Source organism: Anarhichas minor, unplaced genomic scaffold (assembly GCF_050575085.1).
Source record: "Anarhichas minor isolate MPS153535 unplaced genomic scaffold, ASM5057508v1 ptg000023l, whole genome shotgun sequence".
NCBI classification, from domain to species: domain Eukaryota; kingdom Metazoa; phylum Chordata; class Actinopteri; order Perciformes; family Anarhichadidae; genus Anarhichas; species Anarhichas minor.
In genome coordinates this window covers 2,196,581-2,216,652 of record NW_027466469.1, presented here as the reverse complement: position 1 = coordinate 2,216,652, position 20,072 = coordinate 2,196,581, and the positions used below count along the sequence as shown (strand labels likewise).

The following is a 20,072-nucleotide window of genomic DNA, read 5'->3' as shown; positions in this document are numbered from 1 at the left end:
TTGAACCCTGTCCTGAGAATGTCCCCTCAATAGAACAATAGACAGTGTCAAAAAGAAAGTCAGGGGGCAAAGAATGCAGCTGATTGTATCTTTATCAGTCGCCACTTCAGTCTGCAAACTGAATTCACCACATTGTGTTCCTCTTGAATCACCTTTTCATGAGTCCTCCAAACAAAACCGCACATCTGCAACACTTCGAAAGCAATAGACTAACTAACGAAGATGTTTTGACAAACTTCATAGCACACGGAGGCAATGTTTAGGAGTTCATTCCAGTTTATTACATAAATAATGTACAAATATTAATACTATAGTTGCATGAGATATTTACAATTATTCAAACTAATGTGGCAATAAAAAATCATTACAAAAAGTGCTTTTCATCCGTGGATGTTGATTTAAATTAAGATACTTTTACATGTTATATTATCTGCCATGTGAAGTGAAATACGATTTGAAGAGAGTCGCCCCCCCCCCCCCCCCCCCCCCATCGACTCAGAGAGGCACTGCTGCAGTTGATTTGGCACGTCCCTCCAGGGTCACAGAAGCTCTAATAGATAGGCCCCGGTCCATTTGCAGAGCTGGCGTCGACAAGAAATGAAGAAAAAAAGCGGTTTAGTTTGAGCTTCATTCACACAGTGGTGCAAAAATAAAATGGGAAACAGCACACCATTCATGCTCTTCTGGCATCATTTGTTCTATCTACTTCATGCTCCCACTTGAAAGAGAAGTACGTTAGCTTCATTCAGAGAAGTTAATGAACAAGTAAACAATTCTTCAATATATTTTTGGAGTTATTTTGCTTGTTTTATGCCAACATATCTCTTGATAACAGTAAATACACAGGAAGTGACAGGTACCTTAGTCAGGCAGGCAATCTAAAGATTTTGGAACTGTAATAACTCCGGCTTCAGGTCCTCTCTGGTGTCATATGAGCTATGGTGTCATCAAATAAGGAATTTGTGTCAGAATTGTTGAGTTATTTTTAATGTTAAATTGTATTAGTTCACCATATGGGGTTTTATTGCACACTGAATTAGTATTCCAAAATGTTAGTGTTAGTCATTGCCACTTTGAGTGAGTAATGATTTTTTATTTTTTTTTGTAAAATAAGGTTTAACCTTGAATCAAATAAATATGTGAAGCATGCACATGATTATATGAGATTTATGTGTAAGTAAGATTTCTGTGGCTGCGTCTGAGCTAATTGGTTTATTTCCAAGTGACTTTCCCGAGATGAATATCAAGTTGTTGTCTTTTATTCTTTTTTTTGCGTCAAATTCAGGTTACATGAATATCAAAGGTAAATTGTCACTTCAGTCACAGAATGTGTCGGCCTGTTTCCTGTACGTTTCATTGAAATGAATCATTGAAGTCATCCTCATTCATTCCAGCATGAACGGAATTTTCTTCCTGGCTCTGACTTCCAAGTCACAACCGCTTTTATTAAAGGATTTCCTGTTGACTTTCCTCATTCCTCAGCACAATCTACATTTCCTCAAACAGTTCCAAAACTAAAATGCAGGTGAAGAATTAAAGCTTCTACTAGGTTAGTGCATAATACTTCACTGCATGCTGTGTTTGTTCACAGAAATATGTGCTCGTATTGACCTACTGTGCATTGAGGTTCTGAGAGTACAAATAATAAGCTATGGTAAAAACAGCAGAAAGTGCAAAGGGGATACAAAGCGTAGTCAAGTATGGCTCATGCATTAAAGAGTTAAGAGTAAAATAATCTCACCCTTTTCTCCTCAGAAGAAACTTGCGTAAAAATACCACTACAATACACACAGCTGTAAAGAAGATAATTCAAAAAAAAGATGTATTGTATTTTGCATTTCAACTGCAAAACTTAGCTTTAGTTTGACTTTGAAAGAGGAAAAATAGTACATTACCTATTGAGACGCATATCACACTGACTATAACAGGCAAATACCCTGAAAGAAACAAGCACAGTTAAATGCAGAGTATAAATAATGACTCATGCCAACGTCTCGAGAGCGCTGCGGCTCAGTAACTCACCAATATCCTTGTTAGTATCCACAGCCCCATCATCCTTGCCTGCAATTACAAAACAGTATCATTAGTATGAAAACTATTTAAACTGGAAAACATGAAGGCCAAACGTTAACAACACATACAAAGAAAGTCTGTTACAAACTGATTATCTCTTTTACAGCTTTAAAACCAATGTGTGTAAAGTTCGTGTTGCTCTCAGCTCATTATCTCTGTGCCTCCATGTCGGATCAGTGAGAGGGGGGGGGGGGGGGGGGGGGGATCAAACATTAATATATTAACTGGCACAGCGTCTGAGGGAGGGAGACGTGTATGCAAATATGAAATGACAGTTCAACTTGGTCAGTGAATTAAAACCGTTATTACCCGCACTGTAAAAAATAATAATTACAAGCCAAACTTAGAGTCATAAATTGCAGTATTAAAGGAATAGTTTGACGTTTTGGGGAAATAAAGCTTATTGCTTCCTGGTGGAGAGTCAAATGAGAGTGTTGATATCAGTTTAATATGCGTCTGTTAAGTATGAAGCTACAGCCAACAGTTGGTTTGGTTAGCTTAGCTTAGCACAAAGACGGGAAACGGCTAGCCTAACAAAATGCCCCTACAAGCTCCTTTCAAAGGTGTAAAAACACGTTTCCCCACTTTATGGAGGTTTTGTGATTTTATGTTGCCTGTGAGCAGTAGCTTCTTGGAATCTTCGCTGGTTGCCTGGCAACTCCTCAGAGCCAAGAAATAGCCTGGCCCATTACCCCCAAATAAAATGGTAATTGTTGTTTTTACACTTCAGTTCATCCAAGTCTCTGCCAGAGAGCAAATACGCTTATTCCACAAAAATGCTGAATTATTCATTAAGTTTAATTTGTTAGTTAAAGTATTTCAGGAATTGTCTTTAGAGGGTCAGCTGACCGTACTGATGCCGTTCATTCTCCTCGTAAATGGATTTTTGTATATAGCACAGGAGTCATTATATTTCTACTACTGCGCTGCCTATAACTTCCACTATCTATTATTTTCCTATAAGGACCAGTACTAAATCTCATGTTTGACCAGCAGATCCGGTGCTTATGCCTTAAAGGAGCCATGGGTAAAATGTAGATACCTGCTCCAAATAAATAGTGTGGAAAGTATTTCACCCCTATACTAAATCTAAATTTACAGTCATCAGTTATATAAAAACAAAAAATAACAGAAAGGTAAGAGTTAAGAATGAGTTGTTTGCTCGTTTCTGCCACTTTGGCTTTAATCCAATAAACAAACACTGTACCTTCAAAGTGACAAGCCCATCGGGGCCACATCGGGTAATTCATAAAAGACACAACGGGTAGAAGTCTGGAGTTGTCTAATCAAACTGGAGTTGCTTGGGAAGCATCTGCTCATGGGAGGCACAGTATAAATAATCAAAGATTCAAACTTGACGACAGCTTTTTCACGAAGCTATTCAATACCTGGAAGTGAAGATGATGTCGTTGATGTCTCAGCGGTTGTTGTGGCGTTACCCGCAGCTGTCGAGATGTCTCTGCCACCTTTGAACAGAGTGATCAGAGTGATTCTTAGTTCTCCTCAAGCTCGGACGGGATAAAAGTGATTCGTCAAGCTGAGGAAGCAGTTCCTCGAGAAGCATGCGGCATGCACATAATCCATTCACGTGCTGTGCCTAAAAGGGTTTTCAACTTAATTACGCGCAGATCGGCTTGTTCAGAGACACTCTCCTGTACCTTGTACTGAAGGTGAGACTGTTGGTGTCGCACTGGTTGTGACGGTTTTATCTCTGTGAGCTGTGAGTGTGGCAGACGGATCTGTAGATGTGGACACTTCTGTGGAAAATAATCATTGTCTTCAAATATTTGTACTTTAAATGGAAGCAGTGGCGGCTGGAGGAAAATGTTCTAGGTCGGGCCATCCTATCAATTTCAGCAAACATCCCAGAATGATTTAATGCAAAAAAATGAAAGTATCAAACACGCATTACTACTTTGCAGTTAAATATTTAACGTTTATTCCAACACGAAAAAAAGCAGTAAATAACACTTATATAATATAACATGTTTATTTATTGAGATGCCCCTATGGACCTTGTTATAGGAGGTAAAGATCAGGAGAAGTAAACATGAAGTGTAATTATGAATACTGATGTTAAATTAAGCTATGATGAGTTTTCACTGTTAATTTACCATCTCAATTACATGTTGATGCCTCCATGACCAAGTTAAGCAGATGAGACTGAGGACAACTATGTAGAAGAAAAGATGTTCACTAATATGCCTAATATGTAGCTTGACAGAGTTCTCCATGTGCGTCCTGGTGTTCTCATGTTTCCTTACCTCCTCATCCCTCACTCCCTAACTGTCCGTGCTGGATCTGTCCCCGTTGTTTTAAAAAGCTAAATAAGTTATTAGCATGACGTCATGCAGCTAGCCAAACCTGTCAGCTAGTAAAGAAGCTTCGCATGTACTGCTTCACTTTCCCACTAGTCTGCTGTCTGATTGTGAGGTCAGGCTGATCTGATATCAGCTCTTTGGCCTGCAGAATCTCCGCCAAAGTTCTCCTCTCAAACGAGACCTGGAGGAGTAGAGCTCGCACTGGCGTTCGCGCTGGCACGAGCTCATCTCATAGAGAGATAATTAAATATCAGTAATTATCTCTCTATGAATGTATATACCTTGTGCTGGAGGTGTAGATGTTGGTGCTGGCACTTTTGTTGTAGTTCTATCTTCTGTTGTCACACCTATGAATAAGAAAACTACTGAATTTATCTTGAAATAAGTACCGTTGATCATTCATGAGATTGGTGATGGAGCATGCATATATATATATATATATATATATATACTGTATATATATACTGTATATATATATACATATTAGTTTACATGCAGAATGTAGCCGTGCCATGCTTCTTGTTCAGTTAACAATTTACTTCCCACACAAGCCTGGTGCCTCGCAGTGTTCAACCATCCGCTTGTAGAAAACTACACTCAATGTGGGTGAAGGACGCATGACCATTGACCAACTCCCTAAAGACAGGTTGCTCTTTGGGTCAGTTGACTGTTAAGCCGTTAAGGAGGGTATAAGTGTGGCAGTGACAGTAAACAAACAACTTGGAGTCAGCACAGACATGAATGGTGAATAGAAAAATCTTGAACACTTCATAAAAGAGCTGGGGTTAGTGTCTAGAGAGGCTCGAAGGCTGCATGTTCAGTGATTAACTGACTACAGTACATTACAAACATGTTATTTGTTTGGTTACTGATCTCCCAAGCCTGTGTTTATTAAGGATCCCATTATTATTTAATACACCCATATGAGGGTATTGCTCTTGTTCTTCGTTTACATTTCAAATAATGTGCTTTAACTGGTGAATGCAATACTTTTCACCCTCAAACTCTCACGTAATTCATATCTGAATGTCCTTGAACACACCATCCTGGATAATTGAGAACAGTTTTTCTCACCCAACCGGTCTAGACAGTTGGTCGCCTACACAGAGCCAGGTGTTGCCCAAGGTTTCTACCCTTTAAATGGGATGTTATTCTTTTCGCCCCAGTGCTTGCTCATGGGGGAATGTTGGGTCTCTGTAAATGATAAAGCTACGGCCAACAGCTGCTCTTTGTGAAAAAGTGTCTCTGATTACTTCTGTTTTGATTATACGCTAAACACAATACAATAAATTAAATTTCTGTGGATGGAGTGTGCTTACCTTGGCACGCGGGAGGCCGAGAATCGTAGTCACGAGTTTCGCTGCACACAATGCTGTCATTCCCAACGAGGGCGTATCCTTCGTTGCAGACGTACTGTATGATTTCTCCGTATTTCGGGTCATCTTCAGAATCCCACGAGTGTTTGCCATTGGTCACTGTACTAGGTTTTTTGCACGTTACAACTGAGGAATCAGACAAACAGGTGTTTCCACACGTTCTTATCACAAAGTAATTTGGACTGGAAAACAAATAATCCATATTTTTGTCATATTATGAAATGTGCTGCTAAGTCCGAGGAAAGCGAGGAAGAAGAACGTCACAAAGGGGCAAACAAAACCAGTGCTGCATCAGCATTTTAAAACGACAGAAACAGTCTTTTCAAAAATAGCTTTTGTTGTCGGAAACCATTGTTTTATTGCTGCTGGTTTGGGCTTCTTGAAACACAATACAAGAGACACTTACTTTTACACCTGGATTTTCGACTCCACCCGGTCGCATAGCACTGCCTGTAGCTTGTTCCGATGATCTGGAATCTGTTGAAAGATGGAGGGAAATAAAGCAGGACTGTTTATTTAAGGAGAATTGGATACAGCCAAGGTTTTGTAATGCAACGGAAAGGTAATTTTGAAACTGCATTCTTTAGGAGCTAAGTCAAGAACTAGGTATAAACAATTACCTCAGTTTTGGCAAAAGAAAAGCCACGTTTCTAATCAGTGAAACCATAACGTAAGACTTTATTGTGACGGCTCTATCTGTCTTTCCAGACTATTTTGTTTTCTTCAGAGACCTTGACTTCATCTATGACTGTTTGCCAGCAGCCCTTTTTGGTCGACAACTGTTGGCAGTACAGCAAAAAGAGATGCTTTGTATGTATGTAAATGACATGACTATGTACTGAGGGCGCCCTTTGTGTGGTCATTGGAGCTGCTCCATGCCGACTCTTATTTCAATACATTTATTTTCAAATGTAATTCAACCAGATAGCAGTGAGCTTTTATATTTATACTCACCCTTTATCACAAACTACTTTTATAACAGCACCGAACAGGGTACCGTCGCTGGTATTAAAGCTCATATTGGGCTGAGGGCTAGGGTGACCACAGTCTCTCTCTGTAATGCAAACACAAACAACAGAACATTGCTGCTGGACTTTAAGGCATGCGGTATGAACTCCAAACACACTTTGATGAAGGTGTCAGTAATTAAAGAAGACAGGACTCACTTTTGCAGGAGAGATCTGGTTCATTCCAATTGTTATTGGTGCAGGTTATGGTCCCAGAGCCACTTTCAACAACAAACCCATTAGCACACTCTAAAGTGACGACCACACCATCTGGAAAATCATTCATCAGAAGTGCTTCGTTGGTTAAGACAATGTTTTCCCTTGCCTGAAGTTTAGGACAGTCGGCTGGAGAAGAAAAGAGACAAAGAGGCAACCTCAAAATCAGTCGATAAAACAGTTCACCTGAAAATCTGTAATGCGATGAAATAAACAAAAATATAAAGAAAATGTCAGATTTACAATTTAGGCTTTTATAGAGATGATACAATACATGGGATAATGTCAAGTGTACTAATGCAATTCTAAACGTTGGTAATCCATTAAAAATACTCGTCAGATTCTCACTTTCTAATAAAACATTAAGTCTGTAGTTATAAATGTTAATACATCGTTAATTAAAGGCTTTTAAATGTCAGGTCTTCAGTTATAAATGTTAATAAATCGTTAATTAAGGGTTTTTAATCCATCAGGTTTGCAGTTATAAATGTTAATAAATCATTAATAAAGGATTTTTTAATCTAGCAAGTCTTTTTTTGGTCCAAGAGGTTCTCCATAACCTGATCAACTGTGTGTACAGTCTACAGTCTACATTGGCATCTTCATATAATGGAGTTGTCTTATCTCTGACTAACAGACTATTTCTTAACTATTCAGGGAGTGCAGATTAATCTCTAGCCTTGACAGTTCATCTCATGCCCTTGGATATTCATAAGGAGACAAGAACGCAGCAGGTCCCTACTATTCTATGATGTAGTCTTATTCACTCAGCGGTCACTTTGTTAGGTACAGACCTCCCAAAACATTCATCAAAGATCAGAATGTATCAAAGATCAACATTCTTGAAAATGTGTAAATTGAACTATTACTGAGGTCGTAGTTAAAGGTGGTGTTACCTACAATAGGTGGTGTTAGACTATAATACTGAAAGGTGTTTCTAATTTTAGTTCTTTCCATTTAGTACAACACTGACTCTGACCCCAATGCGTAAACATGTTATTAAATGAATTAAAACACCTATAGGTAAACAAAAAAAAATTAAAACAGGCACCATACAAGCGTGCAAAGTGTTGTAATAAAGTGGATACTGAGTGTATAATAATATTGTTATTTGTTAATGTTTTTTACTCAGGGATCTAACGGAGTGAATTAGTAGATAATTATTATTTGTAGATAAAAACGTTTTAATCAAGGCATGTATAAGACTAAACAGTAAGGAACATTTATTTTTCTGTGGAGTCGACATGAAATGCAGGCTGGCTGTATTAGCTGGAACTCTCATGTGACTTGGTACGTTGATAATTATCTAATTAAGCAGACTGCGAGGGTGATGTTAAACTGACCTGCTGCCTTCACGACGAAGAGGAACAGTAACAGCGGAAACTTGACTCGTCGCCGTCCACAGGTGTCCAGTAAAACGTCCATGCCGGGCTGCAGAAGGAGACTAAAGATCCAGGTTCTGTCCCTGTCAGTCCGAGTTCTCCAGAGACGCGAGCCGCTCCGCTGCCGGTCTACAGTGGTCCTCCCCTGAACGCACCAACACACTACTATCCATTATGTGTGTCAAGTTAACTGCACTAGTTAGCATTGCAGGAAATGAGAAAAATAATGGCCCTCTTCATAAAAGCAGTGACATTTTCCCCCAACACATATATTTAATCGTAACTAACAACAAAAAAAGTACTATTTAATTACAGAGAACACACATTTCGTATTAATCTAAAACATTAACGTATACATATTAATATACACACATATGTGACACTCACCTGTAGGTCTTCTTGTATTCCTGTAGGGTTGATTGGATTTTAGTTTAGTTTGTTTTCATTGTTTTATTTCTTATCTACCTCTTTATGTGTCCTGATGCTTGTTTAGCGATTCAACTAGCTGTCTGGCAAAAAACAAATTGTCTTATTTTGAAAGGCAAAACAGGAACTTCAAATTTTAAAGGTCTATCTTGACGTTCCACCGTGTGGCTAGACTGCAGGCACAGACAGAGGTCTCAGAGCGATCAAAGACCTGGAAATAAAATCGAGGAGATATTTGAACAACTGATGGTTAAAAGAGGTGAGTTTTCTTTTGATAGCCAGTAGTAAATAAACATTACTCCCAGTATGTCCACCAGTAGGAGCCGCTCAGTTGTCCCTCCTCCCGTAAGAAGTGGAGACGTCTCCTCAAATGTGGTGCAACGCCAACATTGGGAAACTATGGGTGTGTCCTGGAAAAATGGGGTTATCCCCTCTCCGGGTCCTCTAAGGGGGAAACCTTTAACTATTCTATTCTGTTATATTCAGTTACAGACCTACACGTTTGTTAAGTCTCACCAAGGGGAACATGATACATATTAGAATACTAAAATTTCAATTCATGCGACCGTGGTAAATAATAATACTATTACTTGTACTACTATTGCTACTAATAATAACAATCAAACAAATAAACAAGAAATACGTCTGGGATTGTGATGGTGAGGGTTCATAGCAGTTTACACTATGACACAGAGCCTGAGACACTTTCTGAGGTTTGGTTATTGGTTCTGAGGTTTGGGTTATTGTCTGACATTCCACAGTTCTTCAGCAACAGGGCTGTGCCTCATTGCCTCACACACACTCACTTGGGTCAATTCCAGGGGAGTTCACTCCACCACCCATTTTCAACCATACAAGTTTGTTGACAGGGCCCGTCTCCATCCTCCACCCAGAGTTGCCTCAGAAACACAGACGGAAACCATGACAAAGTTTAAAAGCCAGTGAACCAGTGAGGTAACACCAGGATAGGGGATTTGTTATTTGATTAGGCACATTGAATCACTAGAAAGTGGGATATTAAAAGAAGCCTGAGGTCTCACTGGTCTGCATACTCAACCTGACCTAAAGCCAATAAAAAGTGACCTGTAAAAACGGTGTGGTTTCCTTTTAAGGCCATCTAAAAAAACAGCATTAGTTGGTAAAAAATGCTGCTCCAGTGAGCAACTTCTCAAGTTCAAAGCCTCCGAGAGCTGTGGCATGGCCTGCTCTTCTTATCTCCCCAAACACCCTGTCCAAGTAAAAGATTAAGACACCTCCCTTCTTCATCAACCAACCCCAGAAGAATGCATCTGCTTCTCTTCACGTCAGATAACGAGAAAGAAAAGAGGCTGCCACCCAAACATTAACATCTGTCCAGCTCACCTGCTGTTCTCACGCTCAGACATACCAGGGATGTGATGTAAAGAGTAGCAGGATCATAACCTTTTAGTCCACTCGTAATTTACATCATTACACACATCTTTATGACATGAGGGTATCTTACAAAGGGCTTGATTTTGGAGAATCTTTCCCCCTCTGAAACTGCGTGACCAAAAGTCTTCATATGACTTAGAAGTTTGCCTTTCCTGCTGTCAGATATGTACAATAGATAATGATCTCTTCCAAAAACAACTTCTGATGCCCTATAAGAATCTTTATTTGAGTCAAGACATGTTCTTCACATCTGAATTGATGTGTGCACGTCTTCAACCATGTGCACTAGACACTTCACTGTAAATCGCGACACCTGGTGGTGTGAAACATGAACTGCATCAAAACCCCAAAGCTCTGACGAATGAAGGCGAATCAAGACGCAAAAATCATGTGTTGTTTACTTCCAGCGTAAAACGTGACTCAGTGCAGCAGTTTCTGCGTAATTATGCAGACACACACACACACACACACACACACACAAGATTATTTTGCTCAAACGGTAACTCAAGCCATTTGACATGTTTACATTGCCCATTATTACTGCACCATTTGAAACATAAGAAAATATGTGTTGTATGTGTGTTTGATTGTGAATGAAAAAAAAAGTGAAGAAGTGCTGGTTATGGTAGAAATGTGTTTAAGATAACTTATTTATATATGCTTACACCTATAACTTACAATAAATCTAAGCTAGCTAACAGCATCTGCTTCTTACCTGTTTAGTTTATGGTTGCACAGGCCGAAACTAAGAAATGTATCTTTTATTTGAATAAAATCTGAACCATATCTGTTCTTTTGTTCCACATGAATGCAACAGAATGTGATTGATTTCAGACAGAAACGGCAATAAAAAAACATTTGGGTTAGAGAAGCTTAAAACTCAGATCTTCTTCTAAAGCTGTATTTCTGAAAACACCGATAGTGTAAAATGTCAGGTCAGAGACAATAGCTCTTTGCAGAACATTTACCTCGGCTATGAAATAATCCAGTTCCATCGTTTCATGCCCGTTCCTGAAACAGACCATCAAATTTCTGTAATTTTTAAGCACTTCAAGTCAATTATCACTCCACACGCAATTACCAGTCCTCTGCAGCCATTAAGGCTGCTCTTCTACGGCCGTATCAAGTTCTGATTGACCGGGCCGCTCTCATTCAAACCGGGGTCAAAGTGAGGCCACGAACACGATGGAAGTGCTGAGGGTCACGCAGCAGTCATTCACAGATGCATTGTACTTCTCCATCAATGAAGCATTCAGAACAACTGTGTCAGGAACCTTGATTTAGAAGTTCCCTGCAGCTGATCAACGTTTGACTAACAAAAGCTACAACTGCTTCAACAACTGACAAGAACAAACATGTACTGTAGTATATGACAAACAGCTTTGGTGTTTTGCAGCGACACCTATTTCTAACTCAGTGTCTGCCATTCGGTCGTGTGCCTCAGCTTCATTTGTGTTCCCATTTCAGATATACGACCCCGTGATTCCATGGCTGCTTTTGAAATATGGATATTTAATGGCCATGACGCACGCATGGCATAGGATGCCTCTGATCTTTCTCTTGTAATTGAAAAAGCGTCGTCTTCGTGCAGCGAGGCTCTCTCCGAGCTCTGCTGAGAAAAGCAGTCGGCTACCATGACAACAGGAAATCTGCCATAGTAACAGCGGCTCATGCCGCTCTGACATATGAGAGGACGGCATCGTCGGACTGCAGCGAGAAACAAATGAATCGAAATATGACACCTATACATGATTACTCTGTGAACAATTATGACAGAAATAGAATGGCATGGTTTTAATTAAAAATGTATAATTCATGTGTATTTTATTTTCAGTACAAGAGCTATACCCGGGAAAGTGTATTCCAGGGTGCTGGAAAGGAGCCTCCGACTGATTTTACAAACCTCAGATCCAGGAGGAGCAATGCGCATTCCGTCCTGGCTGTTGAAAAGTGGACCAGCCTTCACACTCACAGGGCTGTTGGAGGGATCATGGGAGTTTGCCCATGCAGTCTACATGTGTTTTATGGACTTTGAAAAAGCTTACAACCGTGTGCCCCCCGAGAAGTCTTTTGTGGCGTATGCAGCGGGAATATGGGGTATAGCTACGAGCCATCCAGTCCTTGTGTAGCCAAAGGGAGAGCTGTGTCCACGTTTCCAAACACGTTTCCAGTGGGTGTTGGCCTCCGCCAGGGTTGTCCCTTGTCATCGATTCTCTTTGTGATTTTCACAGACAACATCTCAAGGCGCAGCCGAGGGAAGGAGAGCGTCCGGTTTTGGGGACCTCAGAATTGCGTTTCTGCTCTTTGCAGATGATGTGGTTCTGTTGGCTCCAACAGACCGTGACCTTCAACATGCAGTGCAGTTTGCAGATGAGTGTGAAGCGGTCTGGACGAGTGTCAGTATCTATAAGTTTGAGGCCATGGTTCTCAGCCAGATCACTGTGGCTTGCGCCCACCGTTTGGGAGTTAGTAACTGCCCGAAGCAAGGGAGTTCAAGTATCTCAGGGTCTTCTTGTTCATGAGTGGTTGGGGCATCTGATCAGTATGCCCCCTGGACGGCTCTTTCGAGGTTTTCCGAGCACATCCAACTGGTAAGAGGCCTCAAGGTAGACCCAGAACGTCACTTGATTGGTTATATAAATCACCTCGGGGTCCCCCAGGAAGAGCTGGGAGGAGGGACGCGTGGAAATCCTGCAAAGCCTGCAGCCTCTGCGGTCGCGGATAAGTGGAGGATACTGGATTGATGGATGGATGGAAGAGGTCCAGAGGGTGATTTCAGTAAAACTTTATTTTTCAGTGCATGAACGGAACACCATGTCAAGGTCATAGTCTATCCTTTTCAATTCATTTTTAAATATTTTCTCTTTCTTTACATAAAAAAATAATGGAGCGATTCTATATACCTCTATTCCCCCCCCCCCCCCGAAAGAGCACTCAGCAAGTATTTATAAAGGTGCTGTACAATGTACAAACATTTACATCTACTGTTCCAACAGAATGTAGAAGATACCACAAGGATTGTTTTTCTAATGAAGCGATGCAAGGCCACAGTATGATACAGAGATGAGTTAAAAAAACAAAACAACACAGTCAAAATAAAAGCATAAAGGAGTACAACAGTGCAGGGGTCATACAGTAAAAAGGGCACTATCTGACTCACCAGAGAGAACTGCCTGTACCTGACACTCAGAGTTGGATTTACTCAACCAACCACTATTACTATTGCACAAAAACCTACCACAGATTGGCTCACAGCGCATCCTCGAGTATTTTTTTTAACCTGAAAACTCCCGTTATACAATCACAGGCTCTTATCACAGTCAATCACAGACCTTAACCATCATGTACACCATGTTTGCTACTATACTTGTGTTCCCTGAGCTCATCTGAATATCTCTTAATCTCATCAATTGTATCAGCGAGTTGAGTAAATTAAATTTTCTCAGATTTTTACAGCAGAAGATTCAAAAACTTGGCACCAATTGTTTATCTCAGCTCAACAACCCTAAAAATAAGTAAGAAGTTTGGATCTCTGTATACCTGTCTTACATCAGCAGCATGCTTAATACCTCAGTAAACCATATCGCTCTCTAAGCTCCATCATCCTTCAAGCTACCCTGTCAGATAATTATACAGCAGGATTGACAAATACATACTATTTAAAACCCTCATTTTTCTTTTCCCCAGTACTCAGCAAATGTAAAAGCATCAGGGACATGACTCACAACTTGCACGTTATTACATAAATTGCCATGTCGGCCTTAAATAGTGAATCTTTTTCTTCTCTTTTGAAAAAATGAATAGCTTTATAAAATAACATTAACAATAATAATAAAATGGCATTGGTAGCAAGTCAGCATCACAAATTAAATACAACTCATGGTCATTCTGTTATGCTACGAGGGCAGATGCAGTGCAATGGAATTTCAATAGATATTTAAAAGTTAGAATCTGCAAAACATGACACATTCAAATATATATATATATATATATATATTATTTCACAATGAGACACATTTTGAGCGAATGCAAACATTTGGTACAGCGGTTTGCACGTTACCTATACATCTCATGAACTACAAGATCCGTGGTAATTCCTACCACTGAAATACAGAGGTGAAAGGTCAGATAACATGGGACAAATCTTTGAAGTCTCTATCAAAATGTGGAATGGCTTAGGTACAGCTACATATACATATTAATCTATCATCTCAATAAATTACACACTGGTTGGTTATCATACACATGGTAAACAAGATCTCAAACCACAAGTTTCTGGTCATTTTAAATGGAACTGTTTGTACGGAGGAGAGTCGTATCTGTAACCATAGAACAGTCTAGAGTCCCCGGGTAAAGTGAACGCTTGCTGGATTGTATTAGAAATCTGCCTGGTGTTGAGAATGAGAACTATGAAGGAGAAACAGGGATCATCCTCGGCGATGTGCAGAACACGTGCAGTAAAACAAACGGAAGGATCGACTGCATGCAGTTGAGCAAACGCTTATGAAAAAGAAGAGAGTCAAAATACCCCGCGATGAGGCCGAGAGCAAAATTAAACCCGAGATGACAGTCACACTTGGTGTATACTACAGGCGAGAGGCCTTTCTTTGCATATGGGTCATTGCATTGTAATGGGTGAAGCGCTGTTGGTCGTCGTCGTCGTCGTCGTTCCACAGGAGGCTCCCAGGATTGGCACATGTATTCACATTTCAAAATGTCTTGTCTGGCGAGGCCCCCGAGCATGCCGCACATGCTCAAGTCCCGCGCCGAAGAGGCTGAAGCAGCGGACAAGGCGGAGGGGAGCTGCTACATGCCGTCACGCGTTGTTACAGGACTCCCAAAAAAGACCTAAAGACAAACGTGGACATGGTCCAAAGGTAATAAAAGTGGCACCATGTCGCACTTCTCTGTTTTATGGAAGAACTCAGAAAAACAATCCGCTGAGGGTGCTGCTAAGTATTCTTAATATTCTATCACAAAGGGTCACGAAGGACCTCTGTCTTGGAGAGGATTTTGGCTGAGCTGGGCACTTTCCAAGAGCCGGGGCTAATAGGTCCCTTTGGGCTCTGCGGGGTCCCTGGAGAGCTGTTTATGGAGGCCACAGAGTCTTCTCTACCACTGACTTCTTTGGAGTAAGAAAACGTGTCTTCTCTTCCTTTGGCCTCCTTTGGTGAAACTACGGAACCTTTTCTACCCCACATTTCTTTAAAAGACAACAGTGATTCTCTTTTCTTGGTGGTTTCTTTACTTGTGTTCCTGTCTTCTGTGGATTTGTACTTCCCATTAGCATCTATCTGCCCTGAGTCTTTACCTTTACCTTTCTCACCCTCTCTGACTGTATGAGGAGATGTCCTGTGGGAGTGAGATTCTCCCGCCACCCTTCTTTTGAAACTTTCTTGCTCACGGACAGGCCTGGTCTGCTCTACTCTGCCTTCCATCTCCCGCCTTCGTGAATGTCTCCTGATCTCAAGATCCCCCCCTTTGCCGTTTTTCTTTTCATGATCCAAGCTCTCCCTGCTGGAAGAGTCTTTTAATCTCCTCTGAGGGCCTCGTTGATGCTCTGCCAGCTGCATTGTCAAAGCCACTTGCTCTCCAGCTTGAGGAGACTTCCCAGGGCTTGTGGATCCTGTTTTTGTCTGCGTCTGAGACATCCTGTTCCTGCTCAGTGTTTCTTCCTTTGCCGGACTCTCAGTCTTTGTGGGTCTGTGATGTTGCTCTTTGGCTTTAGAAATCGTCTCCCCGGTTTTCTTTGGGCTGCTTAGCTCTCTGCAGTCTTTCATGGGCCTGGTCCTCCTGTAGAAGGTCACATGCTCAGGGGAGGCGGAAGAGAGCCTTTCTACCTCTTCGTTGGTCCACTCACCCTTCTCCTCCACAGAACTTAAACCCCCGCGGATACGGGGCCTGATGCCCCGTGGAGAGATGTTGCTCCAGCTGTGGGAATGTTTCAGTTTGCCGGAGAAGGGAGAAGAAGCGAAGGTGGAAGCCCCGGTGGGATATGGAGAGGACAGTGGTGATGTATCAGAGAGAAACACCTCTCCGGAGTAGCCTGTGGGTGAAATGAGTTTTTGATCGTGTCGACCTGTAAGAGAAGCACACATTTTACATGGAGACACCGTAAGGGCGCACAGAAATGAAAAGCTCACACACAAGATACAGAAACTTAGAGAGAGAAATGAGGAAAAAGCAGATTATACTGAGAGGTTAACACATGTGAGAAAAAAGGAGAATTACCAAGGTAAAAGAGAAGAGGCCAATAAAAGCAGTGAAGATGTTAGTGTTGATGTTCAGTGTAGTAGCACACAGTAGAAGAAGTGGTACTACCTGCATCAGGGGCAAGAGAAGAAGAGTCAAAAGCAATTAGATGGTTAGAATTGAATGAATAAATAAAAAAGTCAATAAAGAAAGTACATTCAAATCAATACGGGCAGCATTCCAAAGTAGGTTCCACCAATTAACAAACAGATAAAGTCATTATCATCAGCTAGGTGTTAGGATTTATGGATTCAACATGTACTTAACTACTGTCGCTGGCACATCCCTCTAAACACATTTAGTAAATAAATACAATCCAGTTTCTAATTTATGTTTTATTGTAAATGTGAATTGTGGCAAAGCCAGGCTAGTTGTTTCCTACTGCTTTCAGTTTGATGCTAAGCTAAGCTAAGCGGCTGCTGGCTGTAGTTTCATATTCAACAGGCAATTATGAGGGTGATATCAATCTTCTTGTTAAACTCTCTGCAAAAAAGTGAATAAATGTATTTCCCACGCTTTTCCTTTCAGGGGTTTATAATGAAACACTGAAAATACCTCTCAAAGAAAAGAAATGATTATATGTCATTAATACATTATAATTGTAAATTTAATTTAGTCAACTAAGTGCTAATGTTGTCTACTATACTATCCTTCATTGTCCCAAAATAGGCTTTAAATTGAGCAATAACCTTCGAGGCACAAAGGCAGCGTGTATCAAATGGTGAACCAAAAGCTGAGAGGAAAACTTGAATTAGTCTGTTCTGTATGTTGAAACTCTCATTGAATAAGCTGCGTGTATACAGTACGTACTGCCATCTTGAGCCAGGCCCGCCCCAGGTCTCAGCAGCAGTACCACTTTGCTTCCTCCAGCCTGGATCAGTTCAATAGCCCGTGTGTGGGAAATGCCGCGTGCCGGCTCCCCGTTAATCTCCACTATCTCATCTCCAACCTGTCAGTAACACAGAAAAAAACTATTAATATACAGAGACACATCCAATCGAAGCTTAGCATACTCTGCTGTGCGTGCATTCACACTTTCACTCAAACATACAGAATTGGTATGCTTTCACACACATACTGTACACATCAAAGTATCTCAAATGCATGTCACACACCCATACACACATACACACACAGCTTTGTAATACCCTGGAGGTATCCTCTATTATTGGAGTTGACAAAATAACTTGTGTGTAAACATGTCAGTCTGTTAGGATGGAATCAGTTTTGACATTCTTCTCCACCCTCGGATGGGCAAAGCTACGCCCAGAGATCACAGTTTGGCAAGTCTTAGATTGATTTCCGCCAGGAGCTTCTATTCTGTTCCCTCACTGAACCATCACCCCTCTCATTATAATAATCATAATAATAATGGTGTGATAATTTCATCCCAATGGGGATATTCAAATTCTACTGAACCTCTTCCACGAACAGAAAATCTACAGGGTAGGTTACAGCGTGACCCTCCTGGAAACGGTCAGTGTCGTACACAAGCCCACTAAAGATGGATGGACAGATGGATGGATGGATAGATGGATGGATAGATGGATGGATAGATGCACAGACAGACAGACAGATAGATCTCAACATAACTGGCTAAATGCTCTCAACATTTGGTGCGGGTATTCATTGTCCAGAGAGAAAGAATCTTAATGATTTTGGTGACCCCCTGACCTTTCTTGTAGCCCCACACCACAATCTAAATGTGAAGGAATTCCACGTGCATTCCTCAAGCTCAACTGTGCACACAAGATGCATCATCTTGACATTTTAATTTCAATGTAATACTCCAAACACATTCATGAACCCTTGGGGGTACTGACCTTAGGTGGTAATGATCCCATGACCTTTCTTGTAGCACCCTGGAGGCAAGCTTTACGCTATTAGCCCCACCACTGTTAAGATTCTAAGAATAGCAAAATTGGCAATATGTAGCTCACGCCATCCAGTGGGAGTGACACAGTAGTGCTTTAGGCGTTTTGATGAAGTATAATCCCTTCACAGAGTGAACTCAAACTTTCCACAGGTCACGGGGTTCAACGAATTTGTTTACAAAAAAAGTCACAAATATTATAAAAAATATCAACAAGTAGAACTTTTAAGTCTCTCAGAGTGTCCAATTTTTTCAGTTTGTAACAACAATGACTACCAAAACAACTGTCTTCCTCTGTTCAGAGTAGATATGAGGAAATTATTAAAAAGAATAATCCCAAAAAAAAAAGTGATGGACATTTGAATAAAAGAAGCACTCACATGGATCCTGCCGTCCAGCTCAGCAGCTCCATCCTCAGCCAGTCTCAGGATGTACAGGCCCATGTTGTACTCTGTTCCCCCTCGCAGACTGAAGCCAAAGCCCCGAGGGCCCCTTTCTAACTCCACTGTCAGACAACCCTGCACAGCATAAAGATGACACTCATTAATACGCGCACATACAGACAAACAGAGACATGCGGCGACATTCACGCTCAAATGCACAAAATATATATATAACAGCAAATATATACTTATATATATATATATATATATATATATATATATATATATATATATATATATATATATATATATATATATATATATATATATATATATATATATATATATATATATATGCTTCATGAATAAATTCCGTGATAAAAACATTTTCATTCAAGGCACAGTTTTCTTTCAATCGAAGATGTCTTTAAAGACCCTTTTTTTAACGATTGACTGTTTTTTGTTCGTCTGTGTCTGTTGAGTACAAAGTTGCCTCTAGATTAGTGATGTCTCGGAGTCTGGATCATTTTCTATTAATTAGAAATGCCATTAGTGATCCCCAGTCTTCTCTGAATGGCTTCATTCTTTGTTTGTATTGATCGGAGAGTAACATCATGTGAAATTCTAATTGGAGAAGGCAATTTCTGAAGAAACTGCAGAGTGAATGCCATGGTGGTGATGGTAACTGATGTGTGACTCCTGGGTCAGACAGTTCATTTCATGGAAATTAAATTGAGGCGCACCTCCTCAAGCCCCTGCATTCTTGCTCAAACACTGAAAGTCTGTGATGATGTAGATTTCTTTCGTTTGTGGAGTCAAAAATGTGAGAATGAGAGCAATTTCATCCAGACATGTCTGGTCTTAGTTTTCATGCGATGAGTCAATGCAGCAGCTTTTGGACACTAAATTATGTATGAAGAGTGACAATTGTGAGACTGAGAGCAAGTTTCTGATTATTCTTTGGAAGATTTTACAGCTCTTCCCCACTCACTCACACACTCACACACACTCACACACTCACACACTCACTCACACACTCACACACTCTTGTTTCTGAACATTCCATTCAATACCAAATAACGTAAAAATCTGAGGTCATTATATTGAGTTGAATGAATGTATGAAAGATGTGGAACCATAGAAAGTGAATTGGATTCGAACACACTAGCCAGCTGTCTGCAAGCTAGCTAGCTAGCTAGCTAGCTAATTCCACCATGCTGTAATGCTACACCGGTTACAGAAAATGAGCTGTCCGTTTGTTGTTACTGAATTGTTGCTTTCCTTCGCTGTGACACGAGTGCGTTTCATAATATAACAACTCCACTGCTTCTTTTTGTTGTTACCGCCAAA

General features: G+C 40.6%; 2 protein-coding genes and 1 long non-coding RNA gene across 8 annotated transcripts in view; 1 reads left to right on the top strand and 2 right to left on the bottom strand.

The window, feature by feature from the left end:
- Positions 1-253: 253 nt before the first annotated feature.
- On the bottom strand, positions 254-9,659 carry LOC142955296 (complement factor H). 6 transcript variants are annotated; one of them, XM_076096761.1, is made up of 15 exons: positions 9,608-9,659; positions 8,763-8,782; positions 8,337-8,520; positions 6,937-7,122; positions 6,725-6,824; positions 6,177-6,247; positions 5,714-5,896; positions 4,676-4,741; positions 3,732-3,830; positions 3,462-3,539; positions 2,023-2,061; positions 1,896-1,937; positions 1,742-1,793; positions 861-936; positions 254-581 (listed from the first exon to the last, which is right to left on the bottom strand). In XM_076096761.1, the coding sequence occupies exons 1-14, from the start codon at positions 9,642-9,644 to the stop codon at positions 879-881; spliced, it is 1,215 nt and encodes a 404-aa protein (XP_075952876.1). In that variant the 5' UTR covers positions 9,645-9,659; the 3' UTR covers positions 254-581; positions 861-878. The 6 variants fall into 6 exon arrangements, with proteins under 6 accessions (XP_075952876.1, XP_075952877.1, XP_075952879.1 ...); XM_076096762.1 differs by lacking the exon at positions 861-936; XM_076096764.1 differs by lacking the exon at positions 3,732-3,830.
- On the top strand, positions 7,752-18,687 carry LOC142955298 (uncharacterized). The gene is made up of 2 exons (XR_012955833.1): positions 7,752-9,060; positions 12,049-18,687. It is a non-coding gene; the product is annotated as an uncharacterized LOC142955298 (long non-coding RNA).
- Positions 15,188-20,072, bottom strand: part of magi3b (membrane associated guanylate kinase, WW and PDZ domain containing 3b) — a 118,321-nt gene continuing 113,436 nt past the window's right edge. The window contains exons 19-21 of the mRNA XM_076096758.1: positions 18,720-18,857; positions 17,277-17,415; positions 15,188-16,293 (exon numbers count right to left, since the gene is read on the bottom strand). Of these exons, the coding sequence (XP_075952873.1) occupies positions 15,188-16,293; positions 17,277-17,415; positions 18,720-18,857 (1,383 nt within the window). The remainder of the gene's footprint in view (positions 16,294-17,276; positions 17,416-18,719; positions 18,858-20,072) is intronic.

Excerpts from the sequence above, each read along its gene's own strand:
- LOC142955296 (XM_076096761.1), bottom strand. The coding sequence starts at position 9,644 with ATGGGTGGTGGAGTGAACTCCCCTGGAATTGACCCAA. Across the intron at positions 2,062-3,461 it reads GACATCATCTTCACTTCCAG|GCAAGGATGATGGGGCTGTG; the intron begins GTATTGAATAGC and ends TTGTAATTGCAG. Across the intron at positions 1,938-2,022 it reads GGATACTAACAAGGATATTG|GGTATTTGCCTGTTATAGTC; the intron begins GTGAGTTACTGA and ends TGTTTCTTTCAG.